Consider the following 26,440-nt stretch of genomic DNA (forward strand, 5'->3'; position numbering starts at 1 on the left):
GATCCTGATGAGGCTAGGAATCCTCATTTGAGCTCCTAAGTCCTAATGAGACCATTTTGCTAGAAGAAGAGATTTCTTTACTCACAGTGGTGAAGCCATCCCCACCCCAATCCCCTGTGATGTTGGTCTTTCCTGCTATACCTTAGGAAACTGACTCTGTTTTGCCTGATGCAGTTAGCAAGCATGAAAATGCCAATACCCCCAAGGATCCACTCTCACCACCCACTTTTACCTCTTGACTTATAACAGATTTGGGACTAAGTTTTGGGGTAAGAAGAAGCTTCCATTCTCCAACTACAGAATGGTGGAGGAATAATTGCTACACACCTCTTTGGATAAAACATGGAAGGAATCCAGAACTGTCTTCAGTGTTCCTAACACCTAGCACATGCAGCCAAGGCTTCCCATCACAGCCAACAGATAATGGTCCACAGTACGAACACCTCCAGAGAGATTCAGACTAGGAAAATATCCAAAGGTGATACATGGAATAAGGACTAAGCCTGACCAGATTTCCCACCAGGAAGTGTACTGGCATGATAGGAATTGCTTATTCATTTCATAAGTAACACAGCTAAGTACTTAGATATAGTTATTAAATGCTCAGTGGAATAAAATAATATAATAAAATATAGATGAAAAAGAGAAGAAAATTAGTATAAAAACAAGAAAGGCATTTTAGCTAATTTAAAATGTACTTATGCTTAATATTAATGAAGTGAACTTAGTTACTCTTTAATAAATTACTGGAACTCTAAAGCCTTTCTATATTTCAGTAAAAATCCCTTCAAACCCGTATAGTGGCATACACCTGTAGTCCCAACTACTCAAGAATCTGAGGCAGGAGAGTGGTTTTGAGCTCATGAACTTTGGGCCATCCCCAACAACATGGCAGGATGCTGTGTCTGAAAAATAGCAATTTAAAACTCTCACTTGAAAACTTCACTAGAATTGTTCCTCACTCTCCGCATGCCACATTTGTAAGACAATTGGAAGTTCATGAGATAGGGATAGCTGGTAATCTTTTATTCCATTTCTACAAAAATGAGAGAGCAGCAGTTACACTTTAGTGAAATAATGCATTCTAATCCACATTTATCAAAACACAGACCCTGCTCTGAATCTTCTTACAGATCATTATGTTTTACATGACAGTGATCAGTTGTCTTTTTTCTTTTCTTAGCTGATACCAAAGAAATAATTGTGATATTCATCATTTAATTCCAAGCTTCAGTTTCTGTTTAGGTGCTTACTATTTACTTTGGAATAAATAAATACCTTTCTTTACTTCCACTGAGTAATAAACACAAATCCTTGGCATCTCAATACTCATAGAATGTCCATTTAGTAACTGCTATGTGGAAGTCATTCTTCTAAGTGTTCATTACATTGAACAAAAAAAGTTTTATGCTTTGTGGAGCTTATATGCTAATGTGAAGAGAGTCAAGAAAGAGGTAAAAATACATACTTAGAGTAGTAATATACAGCAAAGGAAACAAATGGAGGAAATATGGCACAGAGAGTTTTGTTGATTACAAAAAATATCTCCAAGCAAATCATATTTAAGCAGAAGACTATTTCTGAGTACCCCCCACTATTTAGCCTCAGGACTCCCTAAGAAAAGTGGTAAATTACTGATTTCCTCAAGCTATCCTTACACCTTAGTCACTTGTAAGAAATAGTTTAAATATCTTAGATTGTCACTAGAAATTTCTTTCCTTGTATAACCCTGCTTTATCTCTCATTATTTAATTTTCTGAGATTGCCATCTACTTAAATAAATATATTATTTTCAAGCAACACATTTCCAAATTCTTATCTGTACACATTCATTAGTGCCACTTTCTTCCTGTATAAGTTATCCTTAGCCCTAGACTTTTAAAAATAATTTATATCCTCTGCTATCCTTCAAGTCTGAGCTGAAAATATGTCTTTTTTCTACTTAGTTTCTGGTCCATACAAATCTCCTCGATTTGCCAAATGTAGAAACTCATGTAGAAATTATTTTTCAGTTCAGTTAATTATAAAAGTAATATTTTCTTATCACAATAACATTTTATAAATTTGCCATTTATCTTCCTAATGATAGCATAGTTTTAGCTTTCTCGGGCCTGACATCATATTATATACATTTTCAATTTCCCTAACAAGGAGGACATATAATAGACAATTAATATACTTCAAAAATTGACAGTCATACCAGTCTATAAGACAGTCATAATAAATAAAATGTCATTTGAGCTTGAGAATAAGTATAAGATGCATTATGAGAAAATTAACATAAGTTCATTATTAAATATCTATTACCTTCCTTGAGTATAAAGAGTATCAAATAAATATTTTAAAACAATAAATTTTCTGTTTAATACTATACATTTAGATATACATTTATTAATGTTTTGTTTTGATTATTTACAATATCCTATTTTAATCATTGCAGATGTCACACTATTAATTGTATTTAAAGAAAAGACTGATTTCAATTTTCAGTTGATAGTACTGTCATATTATACATTTTAAAATGTTAAAAAGGTGTATCTATAGACTAATAATGATGGTAGTGACTTAAATATTGTTATAATTTCAACTTTTACTTTATGTTGTCATATGAGCAGTTTTGCTTTGTTTGGTTAGTATTTTACTAAAGTAATTTCAATCTACATGAGATGTTTTACACCCTCAGGCTCTACATATTAAAACTTAAGGTGAGTTGGTAACATTTGCAGTAAAAGTGCAGGTTTATGGACAAAAACATAAAAATTTAAAACCTGTCCTCACAACTGCAATGAAGAAGTTTCTAGTATGCCTCATAATTGGTGACTCACAAGATTTTTATATCTTTAGAGAATCAGCTGTTCATTTCAAAAGGTTTATCTCAAGAGATCTGTCAATCTAAATACTTAATTGTTGTACAAAGGAAATGAATTTATCCTTTTAAATATGTTTTAGGACTGGGGATTTAGCTCAGTGGCACTGCGCCTGCCTCACAAGTGCAAGGTCTGAGTTCAATCCCCAGTACAAAAAAACAAAATGTTTTAACAAGTGTGTAGCTTTAAATTTCTATACTTTTACTCTTAAAAGTAAATTTGAAATCTCAAAATTAAATATCTCTACATAAATATAAAGAAGTTTCAGGTGTAGGTATACATCACATTTAGGGCATATAAATTTTAAAATAAAAAATTGAAGTCAAAGGATATTTTGCACTATGATTTTCTTTTCTTTTCTCTTTTTTCTTTTCTTGGTACTGGGGATCAAACTCGGGACCTTGTGTTTGCAAGACAGGTGGTGGATATGGGTCTAGTTGTAATCTTTGGCAGGTTGAGATCTAGTTTTTCCAACACCATTTATTAAATAGGCTATCTTTCCTCCAATGATGGTGGCTGGCTCCTTTGTCAAAGATGAGGTGGCTGAGCATGTCTGGAGTTGTTTCTGGATCTTCTAACCTATTCCACTGATCCTCAGGTCTGTTCCTTTGCCAGTACCGTGCTGATTTTATCACAGTAGCTTTGTAGTATAGTTTCAAGTTGGGGATTGTGATACCCCCAGCCATGTCTCTGTTGCTTAGAATTGCTTTAGCTATTCTAGGTCTCTTATGGTTCCAAATGAATTTTTGGATTGTTTTCTCTAGTTCTGTGAAGTATATTGTTGGAATTTCAATTGGCATTGCATTGAATCTATATAGTCATTTTGGAAGTATGGCCATCTTCATTGTATTGGTTCTTCCTACCCAGGAGCAAGGGATGTCTTTCCATTTTCTTGTATCCTCTTTGATCTCTTTTTTCAGAGTGCTGTAGTTTTCAGTGTAGAGGTCTTTTGCTTCCTTTGTTAGATTGATTCCTAGATATTTCATTTTTTTGGATGCTATTGCAAAAGGAATTGTTTCCCTAATTTCTCTCTCAGTAAGTCTGTTATTTGTGTACTCATACCTATCACCATGCACCAAAGATCGAAGTAGAGTAAAGATATAAATATTAAGATAGAAACACTAAACTTTCTGAGAGATAAGTTAGGTAGAACTCTTGAAAACATTGGTATAGGAAAAGACTTCATGAACAAAACCTCAGCAGCACAGGAACTAGCAGAAAGAATCAGCAATTGGGATCTCATCTTGTTAAAAAGCTTCTGCACTGCAAAAGAAACCACCAACAGAGCTAACAGAGAACCTACAATATGGGGAAAAAATGTTAGCAGCTGTACCTCAGACAAAGGACTACTATTTAGAATATATAAAGAATTGAAAAAAATCAGACCCCCCCCAAATTCAAAGACCCAATACAAAAATGGGCATCTGAATTGAACAGACATTTCTCAGACAAAGAAGTAAAAGCAGCAAAGAAATATATGAAAAAATGTTCAACATCACTCATCATTTGAGAGCTGCAGATGAAAATAACCCTGAGATTTCACATCACCCCAGAAAGAATGGCTGCTATCAAGAAATCAACAAATAACAAATGCTGGCAGGGGTGTGGGGAGAAAGGAACCCTTCTCCATTGATGGTGGGAGTGTAGACTGGTACAACCACTGTGGAAGTCAATATGGAGATACCTCAAACAACTAGGACTAGAGGTTCCATTTGACCCAGCTATTCCCTTGCTGGGTATCTTCCCAAAAGAATTAAAAGAATCATATCACAGTGATATATGTGCACCTACGTTCATAGCGGCACAGTTTGTAATAGCTAAACCATAGAAACAGCCCAAGTGCCCATCAACTGGAAACTGGATAAAGAAAATGTGTTTTTTTTAATAAAATGGAGTACTACTCAGCCATAAAGAACAAAAAACTAGAATCATTTATAGCTAAATGGATGCATATCGAGGCCATACTCTTAAGGAAATAAATAGGACACACAAGTGTAAATACCAAATAGTTTCTCTAATGTGAGAAACTGATAGTGTAAACAAGGGTTAAAATGATAAAAATGAATAATTGATAATTTGAAATAGGAATAAAGGTCCAAAGAGGAAGGAGTGAAGGGAGGGGAAGGGGAAAGGAAAAGATGGAAAGGGAAAACTATGAGAAAAGAAAAAAAAAAGAAAATGAAATCTATGTAAATAGGTAAGGGCAGAGGAGGTGAATGGCACACAGGTAATGGGGAAGAAAATAAGAACCAAGATATATCATGTACAGGTACAAACACCCAATGATAAATGTAAATGAATTGTATACCTAAAATGTACCAATAAAATGTACCAATAAAATTAATTTTAAAAAAAAAGGCGGTGGAGCCACTGAGCTAAATCCCCAGTCCACAGTTTTCTTATTACGTAGGATTTATTGAATGACATAAAAAATCAAATTAATATCAGAAACCAAATAATTTCAAAGACCTTTTCTAGCTAATTTGGGCATTTATGAAAGAAAGATTTAGATTTTTTTAAATGTTTAATCAGGTTAAATGGGTAATTGCTAATTGTGTAAATGTTCAAATATTAATCTCAATATTATTTATTTATATGCAAGTTGGGTAGACCAATATTTATTTCAGGGCCTAAGTGTATTGAAAGAAAGATGTGTATAAAATACTTTAACAAATTTTATACATAATGGGTTCTATTGTATAAATGGAATTTCTCAATCACTTTTTTCTTTGAATTAAAATAGTGATATATTCTTCTAAGAAATCAAGTGGAGATACTGGAGAAATATAAGGTCTTTTTTGGTTTTGTTTTTAAGAGTAAAAGCAAAACACCTAAAATGCTTTTCCACAATCAGAGAGATTTTTAGCCTGTTCCCTGATCAAGTAATTTCTTATCATTCCATGCTAGTTATAGTGGCTGTCAGCTCCATGAACTTGACATGCAGATAAAAGGAGGAAGTTAAATAGGATGCATTCTCTTTTTGTTTTTTGAGGAATCCTTGATACATAAGTAGAATATCCTTAAAAAGGAATGAATTTCAGATTGAAAACAATGTTTGCAAATCAGTAGTTGACAAGATAAAAAACAGAAATATAATTATCTCAAAAGATTTGGAAAAGGCATATAAATTTTAATATTCTATTAATGGAAAATAGTATTTGTTAAAAGGCACTAGCAGGATTCTTTCTTAACATGATGTTATAAACACACACAGACATACACACACGCACACAAACACAAATACTGACAAATATACATCTAGCTTCAAATATGAAACATTTGGCATCACTGAATTCAACTCAGTATCAGAGTAAATGCATATTTACCCTAATGTGTTTTATTCTGAGTTATAGAATTAAAAGAAAAAGCAGTAAGAGCTAGTCATGAAGGAAAGAGTAGGCAAAGACATGATACATGAAATGAAAGGATTGGTACCTGAAAAGCCCTAGAGTTTTTAAAAATTATTTGAGGAAATAAGTTCAGTATGATGACTAATAAATCAATAATTATAAAAATCAGTAACTATAGAGCATGCTATTTAGAAAAATATACTGGAAAAAAAGATATCACATGGATGATAATGAAGAAAAAGAACATCTAGAAATATTAACAAAAAATTCATAAAAAGTGTGATAAAAAGAGAATTAATGATTACATTAAAAAATACTAAGAGGGCTGAGGATTTAGCTCAGTGATTCTGCTGCCTGCCTCTCAAGCACAAAGTCCAGAGTTTGATTCCTGGTATAAAAAAAAATACACATTGTCTTTAATCCCCTCAAAAGAGTTCCTCTCACTTTGAACACAGTTATCCCATTGTTCTTATAGAAGCAGTTTTGGAAGTCCTCTTGTGAAAGTCTTTAATTGCATTGTCATGGCTGCCTCTATATCCTGAATTGTTTCAAAATGTTTATCTTTCATGGTCATTTTGACTTTGGAGAACAGGCAGAAGTAGCACAAAGAGATATTTGGTGGATAAGGAGGCTGAGGATTGTCTTACTTACTTTTTTCGTTGCTGGGACACAATACCAGACACCCACAGTTAAAGGAGGAAAGCTTTATTTTAGCTTACAGTTTGTAAAGGTTTCAGTCCATAGTCTCCTGGCTCCAAGACAGGGTACATGGAAAGGAGGCATGGCAGAGAAACAGTCTGTGGCAAAGCAGACAGGAAGCAGCAAGCAGCAAGACTTCTGGATTTTGATCCCATCCAGAATTGAAACCTATTGGATGGTACCGCCCACACTCAGAGTGGGCCTTCCCATTATCCACACCCAGAACTATGCTAAACCAATTAGTGGACTAATTTAGTTGTCACATACTCTTACTCCATCTTCACACACTCTAAATCCAACCACATCTGAAAAGCCCCACCTATGAGAGCATGAGTGGGACATCTATATAAAAGCCATAACAAAGATACACTGTAATACTTTTATTTGGCAGAAGTTGTCCTAAATGTCTGATTCATAAGGTGTGATCAGAAAATGTGGCATTTAAATTTAAACATTTATTACAATAAAAGACATATTGCCATTACTTTCCCACAAAATTGTAAAAATACCATGCCTCTCATTTTAAACACTTATACCATCATTCTTGGTGAATGTGTCTGTCAGTATAATAAGTTTTTAAAAAACTTATCCACTCATTGTATTTTTCCAAAATTCCATATAGAACTCAAAGAAAATTGTATGATAGAGCTTTTGCAAAAGGTAGGAGATCCAGAGATGGAGGGAGGGACAGGAAAAGTAGGGGAAGGAAATGAAAAAAAGAATTTAAGATGTTTTGTGCATATGTACCAACTCCCCATGAAGAATGTAAACATTATGCAGTACCAACATATACCAAAAGAAAGAAAAGAAAAGAAAAAAATTGTATGAAATTCCACTGAGATCCAGGGGATCTCTAGGGATGAATTCTCTAGGGATGAATTAATAAATCTATGTTCTAAGAATGAATTAATAAATCCAGTACAATCTCAAAAACAAAATCTAAAAGGGATATTTAATTAAATAGTTCACATAGGAAAACAAACATGTAAGATTAACCTGAAAAACAACATGATAAGTGACAACTGGCTTTTCCAAAAATTAAAAAAAATTAGTGCTGCAGTGTTTCCAAAGTAAAAATTGACACAACAGTGGGATGTCATGGGAATTTGTAAATGTGCTTAAACAACTGTAGAAAATTTGTATCTATATTTAAACATAAAGAAGGAAAAGAAATATTTAATTATTATTATTATTCAAAAATAATAATTATTATTTAATAATAATAAAAAGAAATTACTTAATAAATTGCATCCTTACAACTAAAAGTAGCACTTACCTCACTTTTCACACAAAACAATTTGCAAACTGTTCAAAGCTTTTAATCATCAAAACAAAAATAAAAGTTTAGTAAAACTCTGAACTCATGAACCTGTATTAAATAATGAAGAGATTTAGAAATAAGGAAATTATGAAGAAATAATGAAGAAATTTAGAAAGAACTTATTTCTAAATATTATATGTAAATAAATGTTGAGTGTTGTGTTGGATACCTATAATTCTAGTACACTGGGAAACTGAGGCAGGAGGATGATAAGGTAGAAATCTGCATGGGAAATTTATCAACTTAGCAAAACCTGTCTCACAAAAATAAAAATAGATGGAGCTGGAGCTAACTGCAACAGCCTTGGGTTCAATCCAGAGAGAGAGAGAGAGAGAGAGAGAGAGAGAGAACAAAGAGGAAAGAAAGGAAGAAAGGAGGGAAAGAAGGAGGCTGAGAGGAAATTATAAAATAAAATTATTCTGATGGAAATAATTTAGCTTAGATTTCAGTGAGTAAATTCAGAAAATATTGGCAGCATATGTAACTAACAAAGATTGAGTAAACATAATATACAAAAAGCTCTACAAAGTATTTGTTTAAAAACTCCTGAACAATCATGTTATGACATCAGAAATATATAATGCTAATTAAAATATAAATAATATATATTTTTGTTATAGATATGAAAATATCCATTGTTTCTAAGGATGTGTGAAAAATACTATGCTTATTATGAAGATATTCCATAAATTCCAGTTCTAGGAATTTATGAGTTCACAAAGATGTAACTGGGAAAATGTGAATAAAAATAACCATTTCAACATATCTATAATGGAGAAATTAGGAAAAGCTAGGAATAACATAAAAGCATTTCTTCAATGCAATGGCATATATTAGAGTATAAATAATATCAACTATTGGAAGTAAAGGATCAATAATTATTTTGGAAAAAATCAATAAAGCGATATGTCTGTTAGAATCTCATACAACTATTAGGAAACATACACTGAAATCTTTACAGTGGTTCTATCTGGAAAGTGAAGTTATACTTTCTATTTCTGTTCTATTTACGTTTTTACTTTAGTATATTCAATTTTTCCACATTAAAAACTTAAAATTAAATAATACAGCACCTTTCTTCTAGCACCTTGTGTGTCCCAGAGCAACAGTTGTTTTAAGGAAATACCTTCAAGTCTGTGTTTTTGTTCTAGAATATGACAATTTTTTTTCCCTTGTTGAAAATTCGACTTTGTTTTTTCCTGTTAGGGAAAGGTGAACATGGGAAACCTTACCCCCTCACTGAAGAGGACGGTGATGACTCAGCTTACAGGGAAAATGGTTTCAACATTTTTGTCAGCAATAATATTGCACTAGAGAGGTCCCTGCCAGATATCCGCCATGCTAAGTAAGTATCAGCACATGTGTGCAGGGCAGGGCGGAGGGGGCTCATTGGGTTACTTTGTTCCTTTGATGGTTTTGTTTTATTGTTTTTGTTGTGTATCACTATGAAATGTCTAACCAAAAATTTTACTCTGATAATTTTGATAAAAATTGGTTTCATAATCTTAAATGTTTGGTTCAATTCTGAATAACTTTCAAATTTCCAAAAAGATTAACTACCAGTTCTACAAAACTTAACACATATTTTCATGAATTGTATTATCTCCATGCAAAATGAAATATTTAAGTAATAGCCTTATTTTTTACCTCTGATCATCTAAATTGAGTCACATTTTTCTCTGGTGAGCAGCTCTGTCAGAACTCTCCACATATTTTCTTCCGTGGACTTCAGTCTCGGCCCAGGCATGTTTAGTGCCATTGTCATTACTCTCCCATAAAGCAGGCTTACAAGGAATGTATCCATAAGCCATCAGGAATGATAGCTGGTTCAATTTCCTGTCACTTTATAAACTATTTGTGATTTGTCAACTGATAGTGATTTCAGCTTTTATTAAATCATAGCAAAATATTATTCTATAAGTGAAAACAAGAAAAACATCTCAAATCTACCCTCTACCCCTTTCTATATTTAAAATGCTCACTGTACTTTTTGTTCTAATTTTTGTGGTTCTGATATTTTAATCAAGCCCCAAAGATGCCAAGAACATGGGATGGGACAGAATTTGGAATGTTTTCGCCATGCATATTTGGTAAATCTATGCAACTGTACTAAATGTTTTTTCATCCACACACTTCAGTCTCCTTTTGTAAATATGAATGTGAGAGAAACAAAATCAGACAAAATAAAATCATGGAAATTAATGAAAATAAATTTTATGAATCTAAATTAAATCAGTAACTGTAAATAAAACTCTAATGTTTTTGTAAAAATATTTAATACATTAGGAGAAAAATCGTTAAATTTTGAGAAGCAATTTTCTTTTTTTTCATTAAATTTATTAGTATATTTTATGTATACAGCATAGTTACATTCACCACTGGGATCTTGTACCTGTACATGATGTATCTTAGTTCTTATTTTTCCCTATTCCCCTGCCCTCCCTTCACTCCTTCCACCCTTCCCTATTTACAAAGACTTTATTTCTATTTTTTTCTTTTATCATATTTTTTCTTTTCCTTTCTTTCCTTTCCCCTCCCCTCCCACTTCCCCTACTCATTTAGATCCTTTCTATTTCACAAGATCAGTTATACATTTTGATCCTTATTTACACTTTTAGATTTTCACACAAGGGAAACTATTCATCAGCATTGTTTTCATCTGTATCTCTCCAATGACCAGTGATGTTGAACATTTTTTCATATGTTCATTTGCTGCTTTTACTTCTTTGAGAAATGTCTGTTCATTTCATGTGCCCATTTTTGAATTGGGTCTTTATATTTGGGGGGGGTCTGATTTTTTGAGTTCTTTATACATTCTAGATAGTAGACCTTTATTTGAGGAACAACTGGTAAAATTTTTTTTCCCACATTGTAGGTTGTGATAGACAATTTTCTTATTGTCATACTATTTCTTTCTAAATTTATTTGAAAAAATAATGAAATTATTAGTTTTCTCCTCAGGTTTTATCTGCATTTTCAATTTCTGGTATAGTTAGACAGAGGATTAATATGAAGAATAAATTAATTTTTCTTATACTGAATGTTTATATATTAGTCTAAGCCTTTTAGCTAGCCAAATTATTCCCAGGTTAACTGAAATTATCTACAATTCCCACTGACCGAAACATTTCTTACTATGAGAAATTTTAATACCTAACTACACACCATCAAATATGCATTATATTGAATTGTTGGCATAATAAATATGTTCAGAGTATAATTTCCATCCACCTCCTTTCCACCCCCACATTTCCAATCTTTTAATGTGTATTCAGGTGGAAAATATTGCAGGTGGGAATAGGATAGAAAATCACTGATTCCAAAAGAAGGATGATATTCCTGTTCTTCTCAAGAGTATATTTTTAGTGTAACAAAACTTTTTAAAAATTCTATTATTGGGCAATGAAAATATAAAGAAAATGGAAAAAAATAGAATGTATGTCAAAAATTTTATTAGAGTCATAAAGTTGATGTTATAAAGAAAATGTTATTCCAATGTTTAGGAAGAAAAATGGGGGTGAAATTAACACCAAACAAGAAAATAAAGCAAGAAAAAAGAAATTTAAAAAAGGAAAACCTTATTAGAAGGGTAGAGATGGATGTGAGAAATGTGTCAAGGAATAGCCAGGAATAATGGCCTACCTCCGTTGGTCCAGCATCTGACTCTTAGCAATGCAGGAAGAGACTTCTAATGTCATCTCTGATGTTTGCAATGTCCTGCCTGCATGAACCCTAGAGCCAAGGAAGTCTACAGGGATCCTTATATTGAAAATTGTTTCAGTTTTTCACACCATCTATGATTTGGTATTGACAAAATTTTCCCCACTTTTTCTATGTACAGTTTACGTTCTTTGATTGATATTTGTACAACTTTCAAGACATACTCTATGTATTTTAAATTCTCTCTTTGGTTAGTGCCAAGTTATAGCTATATCCCTAGTACCTGGAATCTATCCTTAGAACATTGTATTTTTATAATGTCTTTAAGAAAATGCTGATATAAATAATTTAGTATGAGCACCTTGTGTGACAAGATCTAGTCCATGCTTATCTTGCTGGCCTGGTAGTCATTTTTTCCACATTTTAGTTTTTCCTTTCCTTTGTATTTAGCTACTTAACTGGGAAGGTACAGGTGTGCTCTGTAAGCTAAAGATTATATTATCCAACTTCCAGTACAAGACGGAAAATACAAGACAGCTACTTGAATACAAACTAGACAGGAAATAGGAAAATTAAAGTAATGTGGAAAAATGACCCACACAGTAAAGAAGTTCTGATGAACTTATGCATAAATACACTGGTAATAAAATAAGATTGAAGAATATCTACATAAAATTCTGGACATGAACAACTTAACAGTTATAATGTGTTCTTCAAGAGATGTCATATTTAATGTATATAAGATTGATATCGTGTAGAAGAAAATACATGAGGCTAAGACACATCAAAGCCATTTATAAAGGAGAGTTGAGATAGGATTTCTACAGTTTGCACATAAATTCATTCTTTTTTTTTTCTTTTTTTGGTACCGGGGATCAAACTCAGGACCTTGTGCTTGCGAAGCAGGCATGGCTCCACTGAGCTAAATCCTCAGCCCATAAATACATTCTTAATATGAACTTTTATCCCACTTATTAATGTATATACATTTGTTTATGTAAATTCTATGCACATACGTATTACTTGGGATGCATTTATAAGGTGTCTAATTAGGCGCAATAACTTAAAATTAAAATTATCTTACCCTGTATTGTGGCTTTTTCTTTTTATTACTCATTTTTCATATCACTGATATTTTGGGATATAAATAGCTTCATCTTCATGATTTTGACAAGAAATGGGATATTGATTATTGAGAAAAAGCTGTGCTATCTCATCTTGTAAGAAATATAGGGTAATTTATAGAATCTCTCAGATTATATGATCACATTCAGCAGTTATACCAGACCAATATATCACAAACCTCTTCACTATACAATAGATAGTGATCATATACAGTCAGTTATACCAGACCAATATATCACAACCTTGCTCACTATACAATTTCAGAAACGAATAATTGGCCCCCAAATAATTTGGTATTAAAATACCTTTATTATTGATACTCTATTGCTGAGCGTGAGATAGATGTGGGCCACATGTAACATTTTAATACTAAACTCTAGAATGAGGTACATTCAGCCTTTAAATAATAGACTTTTCTGGACAACCTAAGGGTAAGTGCAAACCTGAAAGCATGTAGGGCACAGTGAGTGACTGATCTCATTGTCAAACAGGTTCAAATGCAGAATAAAGGAGAAATTCACATGAGTGTCCTAAGGTCTGTAGCCCAAACTCAGAACTTAGCAATGCAGTCTGCTGTTTTCTCCTAGAAGGAATGTCTTAGAAGATGGAGAAGGATAGGAGTGTTAATGAAATGGCCATCTCAGCCAGATGTGGAAACATCTGTCCAGCTCAGGAGTCTCCTCCCTTGATAAAGGGTGCATGATATTTACTTTGTATCCAAAGAGAAAAGGCAGTTTTTCACTATACCCAGAAAGTTGAGTGATTTTTTTCACTCTTCCATGTCTTATATTCTAAATACACTTCCCTACCAACAAGTATGTCAATTTTAAGAAAACCGTGGACTTGAACAACTCAATTTGTCATTTTAACTTTTTATTTACAATTCACTAAGATGAAATGTAAATTCTCTTTGTGTCTCTCATCAGAGATGAAGTTACTAAAACTGAGATCAGGTTTACCAAATAAACTGATATCAGCTATTAAGTTTTTTCTTTTCCTTCAGATTATGATGTTTTGGCTTTCCTTCCTTACTTTCCTTTTATATCATGGAGATATAAAATATACAAAGATCGAGTGCATTCTAAGTCTAAAATAGTTATTAATACATAATTAAATTTGTGAGACAATTTTGGTTATTTAGAAACCATAATTATGTCTTCATTTTTTAACACCCAGATTTAGTCAATATACTTAGAAGATATTTATGTTAATTTTATGTGAAATAGAAAAATGCTGTTTAACTATTTACTCTTGTCTGTATAATGCTAGATCTCATTTATAGAAAATGTGTAAGTCTATCCATTCAAAAATGTGCAAGAGTAATTTTTCTTTGTTTCTCAATTTCAAAAACTGCATAAAGATATGATTGGCACTGGTTGGGTTCCTTTCATATTTTAATTATGATATGCTTGTGAATGTCATGAAGTGCCTTCATGCAGTAAGTTTACCACTGAATTCAGAAACAAAATAAACTAAAATGACTATGTCTTCATGTCAGGTGTGAATATTGCCACAGACAGGCAATGAGAATGTTATCCTTTAAGTCAAATGGTGTTCCAGGCTAAAGTATGTCCAAGTATGACTGAAAAAATGAAAAAAACCTAAATCTTAAAGCTAAAACTCTTAAGAGGCAAAGGTTTGATTGAAAAAGAATTCTGAGAAAGCCTGGTGTTGTGGCATAGGCCTGTGGCACCACCCCTCTGAGGAGGGCTACGCAGGAATTAAATTGGAACACAGACCAGGTTAAGCAACTGAGTAGCTTAGTGAGGTGGCGTCTCAAAAAACTTTTTCTTAAAAAGACTGGGGATATATTTCAGTCCAAAAGCCTTGGATTCAATCTCCAGGGCTACTATCAATCAATCAATCAATCAATCAGTCTTCTTAGATATAAAAAAGCAACAAAAGGATTTCATTAATTTTTTAAAGTTCTGTCTTAAAAACATTATCAAGTGAGAAGACAACCCACGAACATCAGAGAAAATATTTCTAAATCATATATCTGATAAGGGGCTGGTATAGAGTATATAAAGAATATTTACAATTCAATAATAAAGAGACAAACAATCCAATTAAATATGAAGAAATGATCGGAATAAACAGTTCTCCAAGAAAGATACACAAATGGTCAATAAGCTGCTCAATATTATTAGTCATCATGGAAATACATGCCTAAACCAAAATGAGGATGATTACAGCCACAAAGTAACAAAGAGTAAATGTCAGTAAGAATATGGAGCAATCAGGACCTTCAATATATTATTAGTAAAAGTCTAAAATGGTGCAGAAACTTTAAAAATCATTCTGGAAATTTTTTAAATAATTAATCAGTGAATTTACGATACAACACTTCTAATTCTACTTGGGTACTTCCTGTACCCAAGAAGATAAAAGCATATGTCCACTCAAAGTTTTACATGATATTTATAGCAGCATCATTCCTAATAGTGAAAAGGAAGAAACTACCCAAGTGACTATCAAATGATAGGTAGGTTGATAAATAGATCCATACAATGAAAGATTATTCAGTCATTGCAGATACAAATACTTACAAATTCTACAGCACAGCATAATATTAACCTTGAAAATACTAGGCTAAGTGAAAAAGCCAATCAAAAAATTCCACTTAATACATGATGGCATTCACATGAGTGTACAAAATAGGGGAATCTATAGAAATACAATGTAGATTATGGTTACTAAGTAACATGGGGATGTTTGAAATTTATTTTTAATTGAATAGTATAACCTAAAATTGATTGTACTGATGTCTAGGAATGTCTATGAACATATTACAAATAACAAATTGCACACTTTAAATGGTCAAACAAATGAACTCTATGATACACAAATTTGATTTTTATAAATTCAATTTGTAGAGATAAGTCACTGACAACTTATGTCTAGTCAAATAATTTTATTGTACTTTATTTTTACCATATAAAATAATTCCTTTGGTAGCTTATTATCTGAGTCAATATAATAAGTATCAACCTGTAGAAGTTTGTACCTTTTATGTAATGATAAGTGCCTATTATGTTTAAGTGGAAGATTTAAGTATATCAGTATCATGAACACAATTTTGTAATAAAATTCCATTAAAAATTTGAGACTGATGTGGAAAAGATTGTTTGGTATTCTGTACAGTAGTGGGTATTAATCACATATTTTAAATATATTTTCTTTATTATTCTGGCTTAAAAGTAATCATATATCTTACTGGCATCAGTACTTCCACTAATTTCCTCTTCTAGTAAACTTCCTCTTCTAGTAAATTTCCTCTTGATCCCAGATTTGCCTCCAGCTAACAGACCCTAAGTCTATATAGATATTGATTTCCTCGATTTTGATTACTCTTTAGCACTACCAAATTTTTTTCTCATCAAAGTCACTAACAACTTCTATGCTGCCAAAAATGCAATACATTTTCATCTTATGTTATGAAATTTCCAAATTCCTTGGATATTTTGGTCCTGATCTCAGTTTTAAACTCTCTTCTTTCTTGGTTTCTCTTCCTATGCATTTCAAGTCTTGTTTGCAAAATGATTCCTCTATATCAAATACGATATATTAAAATTCATTGGTGCTCAATTCTGGTACATTTCTTCTTTTTATTTGCCCTCTCCTTGTTGATCTTATCAAATAAGACCTCTTAATTCTATTTCTAAACTATTGTCAAAATATATCTTAATACACTCCCTTCTATTCTCAACTGTGTTTATTACCATCACTTAGTTGGAATGCTAAAATAACCATATAATTGGACTCAATGCACTCTTGTTTTTCTGAAATACATTTAGCAGTGTGCAATCATGAGCTTTAAAAACTAAGATGGAACAGTACAATTCCTTGTTTAAAATACTTAAGCCTTCCTTTGCACAAAATAGTTACAGCTCAGAAAACATCAGCGCCAAACTTGCTATCTGCCTGTCCCTGCCTTTTGGTTTTCCTCTTTGCTCTCCCTCCATGTGAACTGTTTCTGCCACCCTGTGTGAACACATAGCTGAATGAAAATAAATTATTTTCTTTCTTAGCACAGGTATAAAATATCATATCACTCTAAAGTGTTAATCATATTACTGTGTACAATGTTAATATATAAATACTACCATATAATAAATTACTACATTAATAAATAAATGGATGAATGGATGAATGGATATACAAATAGCAATGAACCTTCTCACTCAAACAGCCTCACATATACTTGGCAGTAGAGACTTATTTTTTGGACTTGTCAAAGGCAAAATAAATTACTAGTTATCACTACTTTATCAAACCCAACTGCCACGGCAAGATGAGAACAGAAAAACTATGTGACTAAAACCAGCCACTGAAAATTGAATATGCTGACATTAGAACAATTACTATGTAAATTGTTGCTTGGAAGTGACTTATATGGATATGCTCTATAATATACTTGTCACTTGCCAGATGCCAAGTTGACATTTTATTTTGCTGCTGTTGACAATGGGGCACAGAGAACTGCAGCTGAACCAAAATGTTCTTTCAAGAATCACTCAATAACAAAAAGATTTAAAAAATAAGGAAGTTCCCTCAACTTTCTGTACATGTCTGATCACCTTATAAGTTAAAAACCAAATGAGTAGTCTAAATGTTATGCTTTTGATTTTAAATGTTCCCCACAGGCCCATATGCCAAAGTTTAGTCATTAGGCTATGGAGCTATTGGGAAGTGGTAGAATCTTTAGGAAGCAGGGCATAACAGTAGGAAGTGTGACCATTATCCAGAAGGTGCCATTGAGGGAAATATTGGAATCTTGCCCCAACCCCTTTGCTTAGGGGCTGTCTTGAGACTAGCAGCTGCCTTTACCACATGTTTCTATCAGGGTATGTTTTGCCACCACAAGCCCAAAACAAAAGGGCCCAGAGACCGTGAACTGAGCCCCCTTAAACTATGGAGCTCAAATAAACATTTTCTCCTTTTAAAATCTTTATCTTATGTACAGTGATAGAAATTAAACACACTAAATTACTAGCTAGTCTGTTGATCTCCTTTAGAAAATATGAATTCCATTGAGTTCAAGGACTTTTTTTGAAGATCAGTAGGCAATTAATTAATTAATTTAGAGCATAAGTTGCTGTCACTGGTACTTATAAATGAATCTAAGATATTCTTTTTTGACTGTAATCATGAAGTCAAAAAAATTGTAGTTTAGGGCCGGGCATTTAGCTCAGTGTTTCTGGCACATGCCTCACAAGCGCAAGGTCCCAAGTTCGATCCCAGGTACCACAAAAAAAAAAAGTCTGAAAAAAATTGTAGTTTTTACATTGGTTTTCCTCCCATGTACATGTGAATGTAACTATTTGGAAATGAGTTAACATTCTATTAGCATTTCAGGGAATCACCTGATTACTCCAAAATGGCACAAATCATAACTCTTTGTAATGTGGACCCTGAAGGCAGTGCAGAAAATAACTTCCTACACATTTGTCATGATAATGGCTATGGGATACTATTATAACACATTTAATAGCATTGTATAAAAATCTTTTACTTATCCTATGTTTCACACAGGTACTTTGTGTGTATAAATTTATTTTAATCTAAAATATGTGAATATAATTAAAAGATCTTTAAAAGCATACTATTGATTCACTTTCAGATTGATTCATAAGGAAATGTCTGGGAATAATACTACATGGTTAGGATGCCAATATCAATTATAAACAAATATGAAGAATGTGTATGGCTCAAATCACATAAATGACAAATATTTCTTTTTCTCTAATATTATTTAAATGCAAGAATTAAGACATGAATTCATTTACTTTTGAGGCCTTTAAATATGGTGACTTTAAATATTAAACTTAAATTTTACTTTTTGAAAGGACAATCTCTATAAAGACGTTATAAAGATTTTAATAGCTTTATAAAATAAATTTTGAAGTAGAGGTCTGATTTTTGTTATTCAACATTCTGATTTTACTCTTTAAAGTACAAAATATTGTTTTACTGTAAAAGAGTTGTGGGGTTTTTTTCTGTGAAACAACTATGTTACATGGTAACAGCTTGATACTACCAGATCTTGCTTTTAAACAATGTTAAGTTGTAGCGGAGCTGTTTTTAGTCTGGGCTTAATTCCCCACCCTACTGAGACAACTCTTCCAACTGTATCCATACTCTGTCCAATTATTTCTGAGAATATGTGTCCTAGGTATTTTTGCCTCTAATTATCTTTGGTGCTTCATTCCCCAGTAAAAGCTATTGTTTCACACGCTACCATTGATCAGAACCCAGCTGAAAACTTGAAGAGGTCTCTCTCTACACATCTAAACCTCTCTGCTTTTGAGTGCTCTATCCTACAAACTCCAGCCACCTTGGTCTCCCAAGTCTCTTGGCTTCGTTTGCTTAATTTAAAGAGATCATTTGGTTGTGCTTATATCTCCGCTTATATCTCTCTTACCTTCACCATGACCTGGAATCTTGGGCGAGAGAGTAAGCAGGGAAAACTATTTGTTTCCTGTTTCTCAAAGACCACTGTATTTTCTTAATTTTTCATATCTTGAAAAAAATTATTTCACATTTAAAAATCTGGTTTACTTGAGTAAAATGAAAAGCAAATATGGTTGTTGCTCCATTTGGTGTAAGAGGAAATTCCAATGATAACTTCACCTAGAAACACTATTAGATGGAAATTGAAAAAATTTCTATTTCTATAAAATATGTAAAACTAATATAAGATATCAGTGGCTCTAAGGGCCTGAAAAAGTTTGGCTAACTGTCTCCCAGAGGCCCATGTGTTAAAAGCTTGGTTGCTAGACAGTGACTGTATTGGGGAACATTTAATAGGTGTGGCCCAGTAGAATGAATTTAGTACTGTATTGCTGGCAAGAAGATCTCTATTCATTGTAGTTAGTTAAAATGGCCAGAATCTTGAGTCTTGTCATTGGGCCAGTTTTAAATGATAACTGGGTATCTGTAGTTACAAGGGACTATTTTGGCTCTCTTCTTCTCTCTCTCATTGATTTCTGGTCACCAGGTCACCATGAAGAGATCAGCTTCCTTTGTCAGATGTGCCCCACCATGATGATATGCCTCACCACAGGCCCAGAAGCATCAGAGGCAGCTTACCATGGACTGAAATCTCTGAAACCATGATCCAAAGGGACTGTTTCCTCTTTTAGGTTGATTTTTTTCTCAGTATTTTGCCACAGCTACTGAAAGCTCACTTAACATATTATGTAACAGCATTTTCACAGATATTTTGTATTGAGACATGGACCTTTCTGTGGAACCCATATTCTACCTGTCACATCACTGGGGACATGCTCTTGAAGGGATATTAGGACCACAGTCATTTCCTTCCTCTCTTCTTCCTTGGTCACAGTGAGGTGAGCAGTTTGTTCTGTCATGTGCTCTTCCCATTATGTACTGGGGGCCACAGGTTCAAAGTAACAGGCTCAATTGTCAATGGGCTACAGCCTCTGAACACATGATCCAAAATAAACCTTTCTTCTTTTAAGTTGACTTTTTCACTATTTTGACACAGTAATAAAAAACTGATTCACACAGTTTGTATTCAAATGATAATTCATCAGAGGTTATTACTTTTTGATAGGCTTTTCTTCATACATGTTATTGAATGGTTTATTTCCAAATATATTCATGATGGATAGATTGCATATTTCATTTAAAAACATTTGAGTTAATAATTGCCTATTCCTTAAAATATTATACTTTTTATATAATTTTAATTAATCTGATACATACAAAGATTATAATCAGAAGTGAAGATACTGGCTTCTCTTTATTGCTTTGATTATCTTGCTAAGTGAGCCATTAATCCTTTTAAAAATATACATATACTCATTAAAACAGGGAAACTTCTTCATCCAGTATACTGCTTTGCCAATTTAATTGTAAAATAATTTATATTAAGCTCCCTAAAATTCTAAGGTCTTAATTTCTAATTAAATGAAGAACTAAACTAAACCAGATAATTTGTTAAGAACAGTTAATGCCCCCTGTTGCTATGCTTTTATTTAGGACACTAAATATAATACAATTTGCTCTATGAAGATGTTGAAAGTTTTCCATTAAATGTAATCTGATGGGTAATGTCATTTTTTAATTTTATTTTGGGTGAAAAGAGAAGACTATAATGCTTATGTTTATTAGTGCCATTTGTCAAATATTTCTGATTGTACTCTTATAGAACCAGAGGACTTTACATCCCAATCCTTGTGTTGTGTGACTGGTTCTGACCACTGAGCTGCAGTCGGGGCCAGATCATTTAGTCACCAGCTTGAGAACCATCCTTGTTCTCATTAAACCCGGCCCAATGACAAGACTCAAGATTTTGGCAATTTTCACTAACTGCAATGAGCGGAGACATTCCTGCCAACAAATACTGGGTAGATAAAGAAAACAGAAGCAAGGATATTTATAACTTGACATTTTATCCTGACTCATATTGTTATATAAGCAGAAAGAAAACAAAACACAGTACACTACATGAAATAAATCCATATTTGGATAAGCTAACAAAGTGATGTAAGGATTGACATATACAGATGCCTGTATGTGAGCACCTTACTCAAAATTTATAATCCCAGAGTTTGTTTGAATTTGGGTGTAGTTTTGACATAGCTTCCAAAACCAAATACACAGGTATAGGAAGTGAGAAGGAGCATTTAAGTGACAATGAAGAGCACATGAGGATTCTTATGAAACACAAATCCAAGTTTATCTAAATGCCTACACTATAAATTTCACATTGGTACTTGAATAAAACTTTTAGACAAAAAGTAAATTAAGTCTGGTATTTATTTCATGCATTTGTAGTTAACATTTATTTTTGACATCCTCCTATTGTTGAAAAAATACTTATGCAAAAAATCAATGAAATAATAAGGATAAATTAACATTATCATGAAAGGCATGTTTTGAAGTAAACAATACTCTTACACTAATTATACTTTTAAAAACCTCTTGGCTCAACAAATGTCAATATAGAGTTTTAGAAATTTGCTATACTTTTTAAAAACGTAAAAATAGGAGAAATTTACTATTGGAATTTACTTGCATTACTGTGAAGTGTTCAGCAGAATGTTTATTAATAAATTTGAGATTTGTAGGTCCACTTTTAAAATAGCTAAATGATTTATCACGTCTCTCAAGTAAACATTTAAGGGGCTTAAAGTATTTCTTTTGTCTTTCTAATGCATTTAAAATTTTCTGACCATTAATATAAATCATTGTTCAATAAAGAGATGTCCTCATTTCCAAGGCATTCCTAAATTCTGAGTTAATTTTACACAAATTCTTATTTGAAAATACTACAGTAATATTAAATGCCACAATTATAGGCAATTTTACCCACATCCCCATAAACTTACTGAAAAAAATGTTTTATTTTTATTGATTTTGCACTTGCTAATTTGGTATGTATTTGTAGCCATAAACATGTAAATTGTCTTTGACTTTATTTAGATTTGTAAATTTATTTTTTGAAACTGGACCTTGAACCCTAAGCCCTCTACATACTATGTTTTATCACTGAGCTACACACCTAAACCCTTTTTATGTAGTACTTAAATACAATTTCATATTGATAGATAATCTTCATATTTAATAAACTTCCATTCTCATCCTGACTTGACATTAAATCTAAAATACACAGGTGTACATCTTTAATAATTCCCTGGATTCTCTTCAATATTTCTAGTAATGCTGAGGAGCAGTCATCTGGATCACAACTGCTCAAATCCAGTGCCAGAATTTGGTAGTGAATTCAATTTGGAACAGCTTAGTTGCTAGAATGATTAAATATTATGCAAATAAATTATATACTGTTACAAAAGGTTGGTTTTCTTGTGAGTAAAAAAATCAGATCCACACTCTCATTATTTTTTGCCAGAGCTGTTATAATCTATTCCCTCTGCTTCTAGTCTCTGCCATCTTCAATGAATTATCCACCCTTCTGATACAGGAATATATAAACATGGTCCCATTGTCGCCATGATTAACAGTATTTGAAATACTTCATGTTGACTGCAGGCTAACATCTAAATTCCTTAGAGTCACTTTCAAGATCTTGTATGATCTGTTTTCAACCTACAGACTCATCTACAGAGGCTCCTGTAATTCTTTCAGACAAACTTAGTTACACTTGCTTCAGGCTCACATTGCCCGTGTGCCATCTGTTATGTCACTTGTCTCATTTGAATCTAATCATTTTATGTATATGTCCACTGGTCTGTGAACCCTTAAGGGAAGAGACTGTAATTTATACATCTTTGTATCCTAAGTGTCTCTCACTTTCCCTTATGCCATTTCTGTCTCTCCTACTTCTCTACCTCTTTTCATAGAGGATTTGACAGGTCAAGGAAAGACAATTAAATAACAACAATATCAGCAAGAATTATGATAGCATTTATCAGACCAGTGTTATGGTCAGCTATAATGCTACACTGTTTTGCATAGATTACTAATTTAACCCAATACAAAGTATTTTTCTCCCATATTACTACACATGAGGAAACTTACAGAAGTTAAATAACTTGTCTATTGTCACACAATAAGTAGCAAAGATGACTTGAACCTACATTATATGATGTCTAAAATGTGACTTATTCAATGATCTAGAAATAACTATCAGACCTGAAACAGTAGTTTGTAATGTAGCCTAAATGAAAAAAATAAAATACAGATATTTATATAAAGAAGGTTACTTGACTATTAATAGTCCACTATTTTACAAGAGGCTGCTTATATGTAAGTACTCTGTGAGATCCTGATAATTGTACTTCCTCACATTGAGAAGACTGAATAGGGCAAAAGTAATAATTAAAACATTGAAAAAATCATGAAATTTATGTCATAATTTCTTAAAATCTTATTTCAAAATATCTCCAGGTATAACAATCTGCAAGCTCATAGCTTACCAAAAAAAATGTTGCTTAAAGAAATTTGACCATCATGTTGGAATCAAGAGAATGTCCTTACCAACTACAGTATCATTTAATATGTTTTAAGATTGAATTTTCCCTAAAAATAGATCCTGAGACAATAGAACTGACTGCAATAGTTTTAGAATTATTCTCTTCCTGCAGAATAATCTCAACAAATATTGAGGAACAGAGAAGAATGTAAAGAAATAGACTTAAAAAGGAGAAGTACCCAAGAAAAGTATAATCAAGCTGCTTATCACTGTGGAAACTGAAGTTCAGTCCTGCTGGGAATCTCCGGGAGATAAGAGAGCACTTCAGATTTATCACACCTTCCCACTATAAGGATATTCCCCAGCTTCCATTTTTTACAGGTTAATACCTGCTACAGTGGTATTAATTTATTCCAGAACTTGAGATCTTCCCATTTTTCAGAAATGGGAAAATGCATTTAGCTGGTTCTCTGCTCACACTTACAATAGCACTCACTAAGTCATACAATTTTATTTTTAAATATACTTTGAACCTGTCTTCTATACGCCACTTTCAGTTCTCATATTCTACCACACTTTTCAAATCGGCTGTCAAATATTCCTATAGTTCTCTATTAAAATTCTGCATTATACATTAATTTTAAAATTTAAACTGTTTCTCACTCTGTATTTCTCATTGTATTACAAATATCTTTAAGTTAAGAACTAAGGGGTTTTTTTAAGAACTAAGTTTTGATTATTGTTTTCAACTTTGTATTCTGGCTCATATCAGACCTTCAGTAAACCATTGTGACTTGAATGGATGGATGGATGGATGGATGAATGAATGAATAGAAAAATTCCTTTCACATTTCATGTGTGGTAAAAATTTAAGCTCAGGCAGACAGAAATTATTGAAAGCATTTTAAAGAGATAAAGCTTTTATTGGATATGATTTGTCTTGCCACCATTTTGTCTGGGGTTTTTTTCTGACTAGATCTTATATGGTTGGTAAATATCTTCATAAACTAATATGCATATTTATTATTTATAGATATTATTCTTAATGAAGTTCTTATTTAATTAATAAGCAACTGTTATGTACAATATCTTGTTTTAATGTTTAAAAATAATTTGCCTTCTTGGAAATATCAGTTGCACTCCCAGAATACTGTGAGATACGATGGTTTGTGTAATAGGTGCAATTATCCTGAATATTGATATATGGGAGCACAATGATCTTGGGCCTTTTGCTTTGTTCAGAAGAATAAATAGCCCTGTATAATTATGACCAAGGTGTACTGAATTGCATTGACAGTATTTTCCAGATGTGTTCATTATATATGAAGGCGTCTGTCTTACTACACTTTTGGAAGTTACTGAGTTCTGTCTCAGATTATTTAAGTTATCCTAACGCAAGTTTCATAATTTTACAGCATATGTATACCCATATCATGGCATCAATTTGATAGTTTTTCCAAGTCTTTATTCATCTTTTAAAATATAAAAAATCTATTTGTTTGATTGTTAAAATTGTGTATAAATAAGCCATAAAGGAGCAGGATAAAAATCATTTTTAGTTTCTCAGATTACTTCATAATGAAAAAATTAACTTGAGATTTCTTTTCAAAATTTTCATTTGGAAAAAAAATTTTCATTTGGAATGTAATCATGTCATGGTTTGGATCTTAATGTGACATTACCATGTGCTTATATTCAGTAAATGGTCATTTGGTATTAACTTTTCATTTATTCCACTGAAAAACTGTAGGTTCCTCCCGTCACAGAGCCATACTGTCCAGCATACTGTGAAACACTTCACAATCAAAACAGCATAATTACTATAGAAGTTAAATTTTCAAAACTCTTCAGGCAACCCATACAAATCTTAACTACGGACTCAGTGGAAACAATTTTAAATCATATCATTAATCCATAATTCTATGATATAACAACAGGAAAATTTTTACTAACAAGAGCACAACATTTTAACATCTTGACTTATTTGAGCCCCAGATACAAAGAGAATAAAGTAATTGTTTCATTAAGAATGAGTGTGAAAAGCGTTCATTAAAAATCCATGAATGATGAAAGTAACCATTATGATGTACAAGTTCTGGTAGGAAAAGTATTACACAAAGGCATTTTTTTCACCATTGTTTGATAACAGTCACTAAATAGCAGATGAGCTATATTACAGTTTTGCATTTGACATAGCTTTTTTTCTTCCTCCATCATCTACAGCTGTAAGCACAAGATGTACCTGGAGAGGCTGCCAAACACCAGCATCATTATCCCATTTCATAACGAAGGTTGGACTTCACTCCTGAGAACCATACACAGTATAATTAACCGAACCCCAGAGAGTCTGATAGCAGAAATCATTCTAGTAGATGACTTCAGTGATAGAGGTAAGATGCAGTTGATAACATTTTATCTGATTTTGTTATCACCCACAGAATGATTAAGGGCCCTTAAAAAGGCAGATAGTGAAAGATTCTTTCTGATCCCAACTGAAAAGCAATTATGGAGTTGA

At 32.5% G+C, this 26,440-nt stretch overlaps 1 protein-coding gene across 1 annotated transcript in view; it reads left to right on the top strand.

Annotated features, from left to right (window-relative positions):
• Window positions 1-26,440, top strand: part of Galntl6 (polypeptide N-acetylgalactosaminyltransferase like 6) — a 1,152,292-nt gene that overhangs the window by 446,825 nt on the left and 679,027 nt on the right. The window contains exons 4-5 of the mRNA XM_004852932.3: window positions 9,444-9,582; window positions 26,149-26,315. Coding sequence (XP_004852989.1) covers window positions 9,444-9,582; window positions 26,149-26,315 — 306 coding nt within the window. The remainder of the gene's footprint in view (window positions 1-9,443; window positions 9,583-26,148; window positions 26,316-26,440) is intronic.

The sequence above is a fragment of the Heterocephalus glaber genome, unplaced genomic scaffold (genome assembly GCF_053883595.1).
Source record: "Heterocephalus glaber isolate CG9 unplaced genomic scaffold, H.glaber_assembly_v1.0 deba00001461, whole genome shotgun sequence".
Taxonomy (NCBI): Eukaryota; Metazoa; Chordata; class Mammalia; order Rodentia; family Bathyergidae; genus Heterocephalus; species Heterocephalus glaber.